This window comes from Perna viridis, chromosome 3, assembly GCF_037379345.1.
Source record: "Perna viridis isolate PV_CMFRI_1.1 ecotype Kerala chromosome 3, ASM3737934v1, whole genome shotgun sequence".
NCBI lineage: Eukaryota > Metazoa > Mollusca > Bivalvia > Mytilida > Mytilidae > Perna > Perna viridis.
Window position 1 is genome coordinate 55611145 of NC_142447.1, and position 14050 is coordinate 55625194.

At 33.6% G+C, this 14050-nt stretch overlaps 1 protein-coding gene across 1 annotated transcript; it reads left to right on the top strand.

Moving 5' to 3' along the window:
- The first annotated feature begins 2522 nt into the window (after positions 1-2522).
- LOC148622980 (peptidylaminoacyl-L/D-isomerase-like) lies at positions 2523-6594 on the top strand. Its single transcript, XM_088574155.1, has 7 exons — positions 2523-2574; positions 2827-2877; positions 3127-4349; positions 4762-4900; positions 5155-5346; positions 5568-5764; positions 6406-6594. Exons 1-7 carry the CDS (start codon positions 2523-2525, stop codon positions 6592-6594), a joined length of 2043 nt encoding a protein of 680 aa, XP_088430281.1.
- The last annotated feature ends 7456 nt before the right edge of the window (positions 6595-14050 follow it).

Genomic DNA, 14050 nt, shown 5'->3' on the forward strand with positions numbered 1-14050 from the left:
AATATGCAATCATTTTTTGTTTTCATTAAAACGAAAAAAGGGGTTACATAGAAGTGCCTCCTACGGCATGAATGAACACAAATTATAAAATACAAATTAATTTAAAAATCTTGCATATTAACAAAAAAATATATCGACTAAAATTGGCAGGTGATGAATTTTGCAACACATCACTTGCCATATTTCCCAAACTTGATATCATTCAGTACGCTGGAGACATGGCTGCTTTGGCCGAATTGGCTGGAGAGCTCCAGGAAGCGCTAAATGAGTTTTACAATTATTGTAAAACCTGGCATGAATGTCATTTTCCTTTAAACAATACCGTCAATAAATATATTTTAAACAAATCTTTCTATTTATAGGTTAATTAAACAACATACACCTTCAAATGACTGTACTTAATTATCTTTCGTTCCGGGAACACACCGGTCATTGTATTCTTCGTCTCTTGCAAGAATGTTACACAAAAATATGTCGGTCTAAAGATGTGACCAAATTTCTTGTGAAAAGATATTATCCAGCTAATACATTGTTACTTTGTACAATACACTGCTTTTATAAAGAAACATTCGAAACAACAAAAAATCTCGAAACACTGATACAAAAAAAAGTTCGGACGTTTTCGTATCCGAGATGTGGAATAGTGATATAAAAAGTTTCTTCTTGACCATTTCAGAGTATAGGTTTCTGTCTATATTTCCTCTTGCATTTCGTTTACTTTTGCTACTGTTATAATGGGAACTATAACGGTTGTGTTGAAGGCATTATTCATCGGTATATATAAACGCCAATGCAATGAAAATAAATTAAATAATGTTAATAACAAGAAGTAGAAAAGATACAAGGTTTTCCTTATGTTTTTGGTAGAATATTTTTCGTCGACCTCTAAATGAAGGTGATCAATTCTATACTTTCATCATATACCAACAAAATACATACGAGGGCAAACAACGGGTTATAACATATAGTTTAAATAAATTAAAATACATGTACTTGTTGAAAGAACTGACATACTTTATCGCAATAAAAATGCGTAAATTCTTTATAATTGAGACCAAATAAGACTACCTAAGAAGTAGTAATGACATTTTTATACAGATCGGGTATATTTGTTTTACTGCTTTCTAAACATAATCTAATGACGAGACTAAGTCTCCAGGTCAAGCGACGTTCAAACATCATTAAGGCAGGCTATCTATTTTCCCCAATGTTCTATCTTACTTATATATTCGGCAGTCCTATACAATGGATTTCTCGATCTTATTACTTTTTATGTCCAATACGGCGCCACCCTAGGATTCCCATTATAATTATATATATTTGACTGCAGTGAGCAATTAATGTGTAGTTCATCTTCTATGTTCGCCATATTCAGATAAAAATGTAATCTATGTATTTAATATGATTTTACCACATACTTTTTTACATATGATTTTCATATTTTTAGGACTTACACGTGCAACATATCAAGAACATATATGCTTAACGCATGCTAAATGGTTTTAAAATCATTTAATCAAAATGATTTTCACACAGCTTTATATATGGAAGGCATGTGTTTTTCATGTGATTTTAAACTGGATTTTGAATGTGTTTTTAAATGCACAAAACACAACTTTGACCATTCCTTTACATATGTTTCCATATATTTAAAAAAAAACATATAAGAGTAATAAAGAGAAACTAGACTCGAGCGATAATCAAATAAATAAAGACAAGTCAGGGAAAACACATCAAAAATTATTGTAATATCATGAATACACATCTGTATATTTTAGGATAATATAGGGTTAAACAGTTGTTTGTTGGTTTGTTTGTTTGTTACTTTTATCAGCGAGCTAAAAACTACCACTTGTACTATTTTTTTTTTTTTGTATTTTTTTCGAAAAAAGTCTTCTTTCTAAAATATATCATAAAAAGACCATTCCAATTTTCTGAAACTGCCCCATGTCAATGGAGTAAATCTCTAATGTTCTACTTTTGAAGAAAGTTGCCTATCAGAATATAGTAATTTTAAAACGGCCATATGATATATATTTTTTAATGTGATTATATCTACATTTCAAGTATGCGTCATATGTATTGTTAGTGACAATGTTAATACCAAACAATTAGAAATGTAAATATTAAAATAAGAAGACTTATCGACACAATAATTATTATACTATCAAAATGCGATTAAAATATTCCTGATGAAATTAAAAACTTAGTGTCCAATATAAGCACAGGTTTTAAAGAAAATATTCATTTCCATTCAATTTCATTCCTCCAGTAAGGTAAGACTGCATTCATCCGTCTACAAATACTATAGCACATAAGTAAAGTTTCTTTCAGTGATAAACATGAAGACTTTAATTCTGTACAACAAGTAATATTAAATAAAGAAATGATGGCGAAGTAAGAAAATCCTGTTAAATGTTTGATACAATATATAGAACCGATTAGGAAATCATCAGATGCTTTTTAATTCGTATACTTTATAATAAATCTTTCTGTAATATAGGGCTGGTGGATCTTCCATCATGAAGTCAGTATTATGCCTGGCGGCTCTTTTTGCTTTGTGTTATGGCCAAGGTAAGTATAAATAATATCTACAATTTTTCTTTTTAAGACATATTCCATGTTACAACTGACCAAGATCTTCAGTGGATTATGGGCTGACAACATCTTTTTTTCTAATCAGATCTGGAATTATAGTAAAACAAAGTTGTGAAATCATGAGTATAAAAAGTATCTTATATCTAATAATTTTTTTTTATTTATTTTTTATACTTCGTCTTTAAACTGACCCTTCATCTACGACTTTTAAAAAAATTTTCTCTTCAGGCCGGGACAATCAAGGAACAGAGTTTATTATGGGATGGATGGATAACACGAGTAAGTGTAGTAGAAAAAAGATGTGAATGGAATTAGTTATTTCCAAAATTAAGTTAACGTTTTTTTTGTATTTTAACTTGAAGTTTTTTTCTGCTTTAATGTTTTAATATGAGTAGTATAAGTATGATTTACACCAAAAATTGTAGTAACACAAAATCTACTCTTCAAACTAAAGACCTTTGTACGAATATACCAGCCATATAAATCAAAACAAATATAAGATAAATTAAATTATGATTTATTTTGAAGTATCGGGATCCAGCTACGATCTTGAACTGTTTGTCACAACAAGTTCCAACACACCAGCTACAGTAACAATCACAGCACCATTGTTCTCTCCTGGAACAACCTTAGCTACAACAACAGTCAGTAGAGGTGACATTGAGAAAATCAATCTTTCAAATAGTCTTCGTGGTACAGGCGTAGAGGTCAACAATAAAGGAGTTCTTATTGAAGCAACCGAAGAAGTTACTCTTTTCGGAGTCAACAAGGAAAAGTGGTCGACAGATGGGTTTGTTGCTTTTCCAACGGACGCACTTGGTACCGAATATATTTTGATCACTTGGTCTTCCGATGGTCAGTTTATTATCATCGGGGTCACAGATGGTACTACTGTCACTATCACACTTCCAACAGCTGTGTCGTCCACGCTATCGGTCTCATACAATGGTAATTCCTACACAAACGGAGACTCGTTTACTGTCTCACTAGATCGTTACCAAGTTTTCCACTGTTATCAAAGTACCGGAGACTTCACTGGCACAAAAATAGTCGCAAATCACCCTGTAACAGTTTTCAGCGGTGCAAAGAAAGTCGCTGTCAGAGACTCCATGACCGGGGGCAGCTCAGACCATCTTGTGGAACAGATGATGCCAGTCGATACTTGGGGTAAAGACTTTTTCACCATAAGTACACCCGACCGTACTGTAGGAGACTACTTCAGAGTTGTGGCAAGTGAAGATTCAACTACTTTAACCGTTGGTGGCACGACTCAAAGTTTAAATGCTCAGGAGTTTGCAGAGCTGAACGTTGATACCGGAGACTACAAGACTATTTCAGCAGACAAAGCAGTTATGGTTGTAATGTTTGGGAAAACAGCCAGTTCTCAGTCTGGTGATTGTGTTAATGGCGGAGACCCCCAAATGACAGTGATGCCACCGGTGCCACAGTTCCCCTCAGATTATACTTTCAGCACAGTCCAAACGACTTCCGGAGACTTTACAAATTACGTCCTTGTCGTCATCGATACATCAAAAACCTCTGATTTGGTAATCGACAACAGCCCAGCTAGCACAACCTGGACTCCTGTTTCGGGATCTACACTTGTTGCAGCAACGTTTAATATCAGTCCTGGATCTCACTCCGTCTACCATAATGATCCTGCAGCAACATTTATGGCCATTGCCTTTGGAAACGCACAAACCAACTCTTATGCTTACGCTTGTGGGTTTCGCCTGGCCACCATTAATGGAGTAAGCATAATTTTTTAATTCTTATGACTGAAAACGTAATAAAAGATACACACTTACTACGAAAAAGACGATGAAGTAATTTCTTTCTACATAAACTGTCTGATGTCTCATAAAATAATCTCATTTCATTAGAAATCTTAATATACACTAAATGATGTTACATTCCATTGTTTAGTTTCTATTATAACTGATGGCTGTGATATGTCATAAGCTTATATACTCCGCCACACGAAGTGGTGAGGTACAATATACTACCGTTAAAAAAGGTGCGTGGTCATCCGTCTGTCAACGGCGGTTTCTAGATGACAGCAAAGAATCTTTTTTGCAAACTTTCAAAAGTATTGGGTATCATAAAACGCAGATTAAGTTCGAATTTCAGTGAAAACACTTTTAAGTATGTCATTCTATTTAGGTGTGTACCCCCACTTCCACAATCGCTGGAGACATCATTGACAATGATTGTGACGGCTGGCTAGATGAAGAAACTAACAATGGCATAGATGATGATGGAGATGGATTGGTGGATGAAGATTTAGCTAACCCTCCTCGAGGTTAGAAAGATAACAGTGTTTTGGATTATCCCCCTTTCTCGATAATTGTTACTAAATATTTCAATTGATTGTTTTAAGATAATGTAAAATCATGTAATCAATGTGATTTGGTGGTGTCTTTCTATACATAAAGGGAACATTAATTGGTGTCCACTTGTATTTTTGAAAATTCATTTGCTATTAGAGTAATTATACTTTTATCTAAACATCACTGTATTGCTACTGAAATAAATATGATTTTTTTTATTTCTTAGTTAACGGAAACTGGGCTGACTGGGGTCAATGGGGCGCGTGTTCATTGACATGCACTAGTTCCGCATCTCCTGCATCTGGAACTCAGACTAGAACAAGAACATGTACAAATCCGGCACCAGCAAACAATGGACTAGACTGTTCTGGGTCAAATACCGATACACAGGCGTGTACCATATCAACCAATTGTCCAAGTAAGAAGGTCTATCTATAAACGTCAGTTATCTTTCATTCAAGATAAACCGAACCATATATGGAAACCCAAACCAGTCAAATTTCGTATTCTGAATTTTGAATCTCCCATTTGTGTATTTATATACCGTCTGAAAAAAAAAACCTTTAATCTTCATATAAAGAGCTGTACATAAAAGCAAAAACTTGGATATCAGTAGAATAATCGATTGTTGATTTCCAGTCGATGGTCAATGGGGTTCCTGGTCTGCTTGGTCTGATTGCTTGGTGACATGTGGTGTTGGTCAGGTTAACAGGACACGTGATTGTGATAATCCCGCCGCACAATACGGTGGTGCCGACTGTGTTGGTAATAGTACAGAATTTGAAACTTGTTGGAATGGCACATGTTACCCTTCAGTAATTGGTAACATAGACAGAGTAAGTCTTGTCCTACAGAAGCAGTATTATAATTAAAGTTAGAACGAGTTATCGCGTAACAACGAGAAAATTAATATATGTATTCTGTGTCAAGTAACAATAATTAATGTTTGGTAGTAAAGAGTTCAAATTTGAAATTCGAATCATATGCAGTTCAAGAAAAAAAAATCAAGGCAGCAATCATTTGATGCTCTGGAGAGGGGTATGGATTGTTCATGAAAAATAGTTTATTTTAGAATTTTGATGAAAAAATCCTTTGAGCCGGCAATTTGAAAAACAAAAATATGTGTTTTACTCTCATGTATTTTAGTTTTAGCCGTAAATTCGAAGAAAAGTATTTTCGACTTGTCGCGAAAAAAATATTTGGTTTTCCCCGAAGACGAGAAAAAAAAGCCCTCTCACCCAATCCTGAAAACCAAATGGTTTCTGCCTTACAATCTGATCTGATCGTTTGTTTATGTACTTTTTATACCTATCAAATACGAGTTTAGTTAAATTTTCAGCAAAATCCACAGATGCAGTTTTTCTCCGAGTTAAGCCATTTTAAAACTTTGCCACCCCCATTTTTTCACCAATACGTGGCGGGGTATCACTTAATATTCCACATAAGCCCTATTTTTCCTTTTCATTTTTTAATGTAGAACTGTTCTTGGACATGGTTTGGTTGTAAATCTGGAACAATCCAGTGCATTGATTTCTCCTTCCGATGTGACGGAACAAATGACTGTGACGACGGAAGTGACGAATCCGTAGACATAGCCGGCTGTGATTTGTGCACCGCCCTCGACAACGGATCTGGTAAGAATTTCACCTTAAAGTTTTCTATGTGAACATATAATCTTCTTGTTCGTTACTGAATTTTCTAAATTGATTACGTTAAGTGAGAGACTAATATTGAATCACCACATCTATCAATCAAAATCATTTGATACGTATTTTGAGAATTAGGATTCGTTATTATTACAACATATTCAAGTATATAACTTCTGAGTAAATTACATTTGTTTGGATCTTAAAGTTAGACAAATTATGTAATATAGCAATGTACATGTATATGAGAAGAAAAATGCTTTTTTACAGGGTGTGTGACATGGTCTGTTGGTTTGGTCTTCTCAACACTCCTCGTGATAGGACTGAATACTAGGATGTTATTCGCTTGATAAAATAAACTATTGACATTTGAATGACCAAGGATAGACGGTGTTCATTGTTGTTATATTTATTATTATTAAATGAAACTGTATCAAAACTGTCGTTCACATAAAATAATAGAGGAGGTCAACGTGAAAAAAAGTATTGATACAAAATTTTTCAAAATCCTTTTTTTTTTTCAGTTTCTGTTACGTTCCATTTTTATTTAATTTGTGGAATACAACTTCGTGCTGCTCGGAGACGTTGATTGTCGATGTTCAATTTTTTATCGAAATCTTTGTCCTACTTTCGTTGGAATGTAGAAGCCTGTTTAATTATCGAATTTCTTAACTGGTGTTAAATGATTTTTGTCAGTTTTTAGTGTCATAAAAAATCTCTAGTTATTACTCAAAAAATAAGTTTCATTCATTTATAAATTCACACTATTCTAAAATAAAATGTGTTTTACAAATTATTAAAATATGATTGATGCCATAAGTCTACAAATACAAATCATTTAAAAAAACAAAAAAATACACTGGCACAAAAATCGTTTTTACAATTGCATGCAAATCTGTGAAAGATTTTGTCATTTTGACTGGGATATTACAAGTCATCTCCATTGTAGATATTGTCATTTTTTTTCACTTCTGATCAGTTTTTCAAGAAAGTCTCTCCGAAAAAGGATTAAATGATCAGCCTGTTGTCGCAAGCCATCTACCAAGCTATAGATTATATCTCATCCATTTCTATTCTACTTGAATCAACGTTTTCCTATGGGGATAATTCAGTTGGTCAATTATTTTTATCGCCATAAATTTGTCATTGCTTTATAAAATGTCACAATATTAAAGCAATTTTAGCCTCTTATTTCTCACTTTTAACAGATTTTAGCTTTTCTTTATTTTATTGGATTTGTTATGCTCAGTACTGTGTATGATTAACGGGGAATAGGAACCACAGAGTGGACATGGATTGATTCGTCCTATCAGTATAGATATGATCTATATTTGACCAGGCTGTTAGAATTGTTTTTATCTCCTTAAGGTTGGAAAGTCAAAGAAATTTTAATGAGTGTTCATTGCATATCAGAAATTATAGATCAATATGTCATTCCCTGAAATCTGTCGTTCCTTGACCTACAAATGAAAAACCAATATTTTCATATGTTTTGAATAATACCTTTGGACCAAGATCATACAATGTAAGTCTCAAACGCTGCCTGGAAAAATATTCCCTGCCTTATTGAGAAATAATTTAATTTCAGAAGGAACACGCTTTCTGATTGGAAAAAAATGTGTCCATAATCTCATAGACCAAATTTTGTATGACTGTGACGTCAACCTACACAGGCAAACTTATTTCACATGATTTTCACACGAATTTCACGTGATTTTCACCTGAATTGAGCAAATAAACTAAGTGACAGTTCACGTGAAATTCGGGTGAATAGAGCCTTCACGAGAAATTCACACGAAATGTACAGAAATGTCAGAAAAAGCACCGACATCATTTTGGGGAATAATTGATAAAGTTTGAGATGAAGGTTTAATGAACGCTCCTAGACAATCGTCCATGAGTATCAGACACTTCTTCCAAAGTGGAATTGTGATGTTTTCTGGTCTGAATATCGCCATCTTGCACATGATACATATTCTTGTACATATGTATGTATTGATATACAGTGTATATTCTATATACAAATGTATGCCGAAAGACAAGTTAATGTGACGTCCATTTTATTGTACTTGTATCAGTGCTGTTCGTTATATATGTCAAATACACTCTATTATGTCAAATACACTCTATTAAAACAGTAGTACATATATGTAGATGTAAAATATATGTACCATGTTTTTTTTAAACTGTTTACTTACAATCTCAGTTTCCTCTATATAGATGACGTATTATCCTTAACAATCCTAATTTTGGGAATTTTATACATCGCATCTATTCCCAAAGGATTTGAGATAAAGGATACTACATACACGGTGAAGTCAGCTTCATATCTTGACCTACACTTAGAGATCGATGGTAAAAGAAAACTATTGACCAAACTTTACGACAAAGGTGATGACTTTTCATTCAGAATTGTCAACTTTCCTTTCATATTTGGCAACATCACTTCAGCACCTGCGTATGGAGTGTTCATATCACAACTCATACGTTATGCAAGAGCTTGCCGAAACTACGCAGACTTTTTGTATCGCTAGAATTCTAACAAATAGGACGCTTGCCCTACCGGTCCACCTAGTACATGCTCCCAGTTTTTAATGGAGTCCGAGTTGCTCATTTGCTATTGTTGCTTCATGTGTATGATTTTAGTTACTTTATGTTCTTTGTTGTGTATGTCCGTGTTCCATGTCTGGTCTTTGTCCTTGGATTGCATTCTTTTGATTACCTCTATAACCTTGGTTCCCTTGATTACTCGTACAAAACACCAATCTGGATTTAGACCTGTAAATCAATTGATCTTTCAATAAAGCTATCGATAACGACAAAAAGGTCCGATGGTGTCTCTCAGACAGAAAACAACAAGTTGTTATAGATGGAGTAAATTCAAATTCTATTGGAATCTCAGCTGGGGTTACCCGGGGATCAATATTGGGTCATATTCTCTTTCTAATTATATTAACTATATTGCTCAAGACATTGAATGTCAAATTAAACTTTTTGCAGATGATACAATTGCTTACCCGTGATAATGATAAAATACACTCTTGGTCTAACAAGTGGCTCGCCTATTTCAATCCAAACAAGACTGAAGCTTTGACCATCTAAAAAAAGGGATTGCGAAACCGCACCATCCAACAATTTATATGAATAGTATTATGCTCAAAGAATTGAAAGTCATAAGCATCTTGGCGTCGTAATTTCTGATGGTAGAAGTTGGAATATCCCTGTAGAGACAATCATTGAAAAAAAAATCAGCTAGGATGACCAGTGTTAGAAAATTGAACTTTAAGCTTAAAAGGAAGAACCTGAACAATATTAACTTTTCTTTTATTAGACCATTAATGGAGTATGCCGATGTCCTTGCGGATAATGTGGTTGACTCTTTATAAATCTGTTAGGAAACTTATAATAAGAAGCCGCCCGGATCGTTACGGGTGGAACAAAGATCGCCTCAAGCAATTGTGGAACTACCTTTTACCAGGTCATTTTTATCAAACGATTCAGCAAACAATCCTTCTAACATCAAAACACACCTCACTAGGAACTTCAAGAAAACATCGGACTGTTATCAATTTGGTTCTCGGAAAGACCAAATTAAACTATCGCAATTACGAGTGGAGTGTCGTGTACATTAATACGAAAAAAAATATTGTAAACTCTACTCTATGCAGGTGTGGTCAGATAGAAACCATTTTACATTTCGAGTTTTCATGTCCAAATTATGAGTTTATTAGAAATAACACTTTAGGAAGCTTTAATGATATTGATTTTCTAGCTGCTCTACATGGAAATGATCTCCTGGGTAAAGACGAACATTTTCAAATATAACTGCAAGTTTCACATCTTATGAACAGAAGTAAACGAGTAAGTAGTTTTATGAGTTTTATGCTGAGGAAGGATATCTGTTATCCGAAATATTCAATTTAAATTTTACCATCTTCTGGTGATGTTAAACATATTTAGACGTTTATATAAATTCCCAACGATGTTTGAACTGTCAAATTTGCGATGCAAATTTTTGGTCGTTCCCTCCGCGGGACTCGAACTCGTACCGCTGTGACATCTATGGCAACACCGCCTGCACGAAGTCCAGCGCCCTAGACCACTCGGCCAGATAGCTTTCGCTGGCTGTTAGAACATCGTTGGGAATTTTTAAGACCTTTCTATACGTTTATGTATCTTCCCTGTATCAATTTGATCCGATGGAACAGTGTAGCGAATAGATTCGTCACATTCTGAGACGTTTGTATAATATTGATTGTAACCACGACTACAGTTATATGGTGAAATCACGGAGGCTTGAGTACATAACCGTTCAGTCTTTATTCAGGATACCAAAACTTCACAAAAGCCGTTTAAATCACGTTTGATTTCATCTTCCGGTTCTACTATATATATTTCTAAATTATTAACATCTACTTTAACTTTAGGGTATCGACAACTTACCAGATCGGTATGGTAGTGTTATGACTTTTCTACCCTATATACTGCCACATTTACTTACTAAAGACAAAATTGTTATATTTGATTTAGTGATCCTCAAATGAATCTGGCTCTCAATTCATTTTTGGGGGGATTTTTCAGTGATTGAAGACGGGATAAATACATCTATTGTACATATTTAGATATGATCAAAGCTTTGAATCTTTAATTGACAATTTTTTATTCAATTAGGTAATGCTCTATACAGACAGTTTTTTTTGTATTCCAATATGAACTAATTGTGTTCTTCTCATAGCAGATTTATTTCTCTACTGTTATGAATAGCAGTTCATGGCTAAACTTTTAAAGATCCTTCAAAACATGATCTATTGCACAGAATTATTAATACTTTTAGATATTGTTGAAATTTTGGCCGTAAATCATCCTACGTTCGAAAACTCATTATGGATATCTACCCAAAAAGAACTTGAAAAAGAACTAAGTCTATCAAAAATTGTACTCGTACACCTTTTTTTTTATCATTGTCATATTACACTAGAAAATGGCAACTTATGACATAGAAAATTTTTAATTTCCTAATGTTAATTCCCATTTCTAGATAGTGATATTCCTTAAGCACCATCCTATAATAGTATCTATAATTCACAACTGGTTTGATTTAAAGCAAAGTGTCAAATTTAAATGAACGCAAACAAATTCTTCACCGAAAAGCTTTTGCCACCAAAGGTATTGATATCACAAACTTTTAAAAACATTTACTAAGGTTTTGTTTTGTTTTTTTTTTTTGCCGGTACAAAACTTTGATACAAAAAATATAAAAGCACTTGCAGGTTCTTATTTAGAAATGGTACTGCTCACACAGTGTTTTTGCGGAAATATAGTCTATGAAGCCCTTTTCTTCAAACAAAATCCGACGATTTATCGACTGCCCTTCATTGAGTTATTGGTAAAGGATACATTTTTCCTTTGAACCTTGTTTTCACCAATAGATATATTTGACCTCAAAAAACTAAGCCATTTTTATACGACTGCAAAAAAAAAATAAATGCAGTTGTGTAATGTTATGGCGCAGTCGTCGACGTCGTCGTCGTGTGGGGTCACCTTTTTTCAGTTCGATACCTTTAGCTGTGTGTGGTTGACCATTTTTTTTCTGATTCTGCATGATTTTACTTAATACTTGATACTAGGAAGGTTACTTTTTAATCTAACTTTTTGGCCCTTACTGTTTTAGAAAAAAGACCAAAAAGTGTAAAAATATGTGTTTCATTAATACCCATGTAGAATGTTTAATTTCTTCTGATTTTAATTATTCTTTTTTATTGTATTCCTTATTTAATTCTAGTAAAATATATCAGCAGATTTTATGTGTTTTGCACCATTATCATGTTATAGGAGAGGGTGGCCAAAGTTGGTTTATGCCCAGAAAAATCAACTTTGTAATTTTTGGTCCGGTTTCGAAAATTCTTTTTTCATTGGATTCCACATACAAATCACTGCCCTCGTTTTTCAATCAGATTTCGGATATCTCATTTTTTAAAATTTTTGGTCCAATTTCGATTTTTTTTATTGGATACTTCATAAAAATCCTTGCTTGCATTTTCAATCAGATTTCTCTTACGATTTTCTACTTAGTTTAGTTTTAATACTATTTTATTATATATATATATATATATAGAAAGGTCTGAAAAATTCCCATCGATGTTAGAACTGTCAAATTTGCGATGCAAATTTTTGGTCGTTCCCTCCGCGGTACTCGAACTCGTACCGCTGTGACATCTATGGCAACACCGCCTGCACGAAGTCCAGCGCCCTAGACCACTCGGCCAGCTAGGCTATGTTAAAATATAGCTTTCGCTGGCCGGGTCATTCCTCCTCGTAGGATTAATCTAGGGCTGTAACTTAGTACATGATGTATGGTAGTACGGGACAGTTCATTTTAGATGTTATTATCTAGGATAGAGGATCAAATTAATGATGCATGTCACAATTATATTGGTGATTTAGCTGATAAGGAGAAATAAGAAATTCTTTAGCCAATGAACAAAGACCAAAGCAAGAAAGCAATCAAAATTAAACATGGATAAAATAAATCAAGACATTCCAAAATACTATTAGCAAACGTTCTATAAAAGACAAAATATAATGATTAATTTATGAATAAAAATTAACTTATGCACGCGTGTAATTTAAAAAAAAACATACAAACTACCGTGATTTTTCAGCCAACTTTGATCTTCCAGAGAAATAGTCTGTTTCATTTTTTATGTCTACATGTATATTTGATTCCGTCGAAAAATAGTGTCATTAATTTCAATGCAAATGTTATTGATTTACTTAAGTCTTAAGTACCAATTCTTTGAGATAGGTAACATGTAACAGTTTCGGCTCGTTTAATCGTCGACAAAATTCTCAGCACTCCATTTGCGGATGGTTCAAACATTTACTATAAAAATCGCTGTTCTGAAATATGTATTTAGAGAGGCAATCTTCGACTACAACAATCGAAATTTGGGTAGTCTAAGATTTTAGACTAATGTCTAAATCAAGGTAACAAAACTACGAACTACAGATCTTTCGACTAATGGCCTTTCGGACTTCTGATTAGTCCTCTTTGCAAGCGTACAAAAAATTACTTTTTTAAAAATTTTTTTTGTCAAAAGTGAAAGCAATCTGAAGGTAAGGAGTGAATTATGTTGTTAATACTTGCCCACATTGTTGTCCACCGACGATTCATCAAGCCTCTTCCCATGCATGATTTTTAGCTTGCTTAGTACAAATTTATGGATTACTTGTGACTTTAAAGTAAGGAGAAATGATTTTCCATGAAAAATAATGTTTAATGTCGGAAATCGGTAACAGTAACATTGAGGTGACATGTTTCACAGTTAATTCTCTTATATGTTCATAATGTTGTGCTATATTAAAATTTTCCTTTATATACAAGCAATTTGATTTTTTGGAAAATTTGAGGTCAAATGTGGGTAATTTTTAAGACGCACTTTAGTCGTATATTTAATATAAATTAATAACTTGTAA

Coding starts and splice junctions, on each gene's coding strand:
- LOC148622980 (XM_088574155.1), top strand. CDS start 2,523: ATGAAGTCAGTATTATGCCTGGCGGCTCTTTTTGCTTTGTGTTATGGC. Junction 2,878..3,126: donor GGGATGGATGGATAACACGA/GTAAGTGTAGTA, acceptor TTTATTTTGAAG/TATCGGGATCCAGCTACGAT. Junction 5,347..5,567: donor CATATCAACCAATTGTCCAA/GTAAGAAGGTCT, acceptor GTTGATTTCCAG/TCGATGGTCAATGGGGTTCC.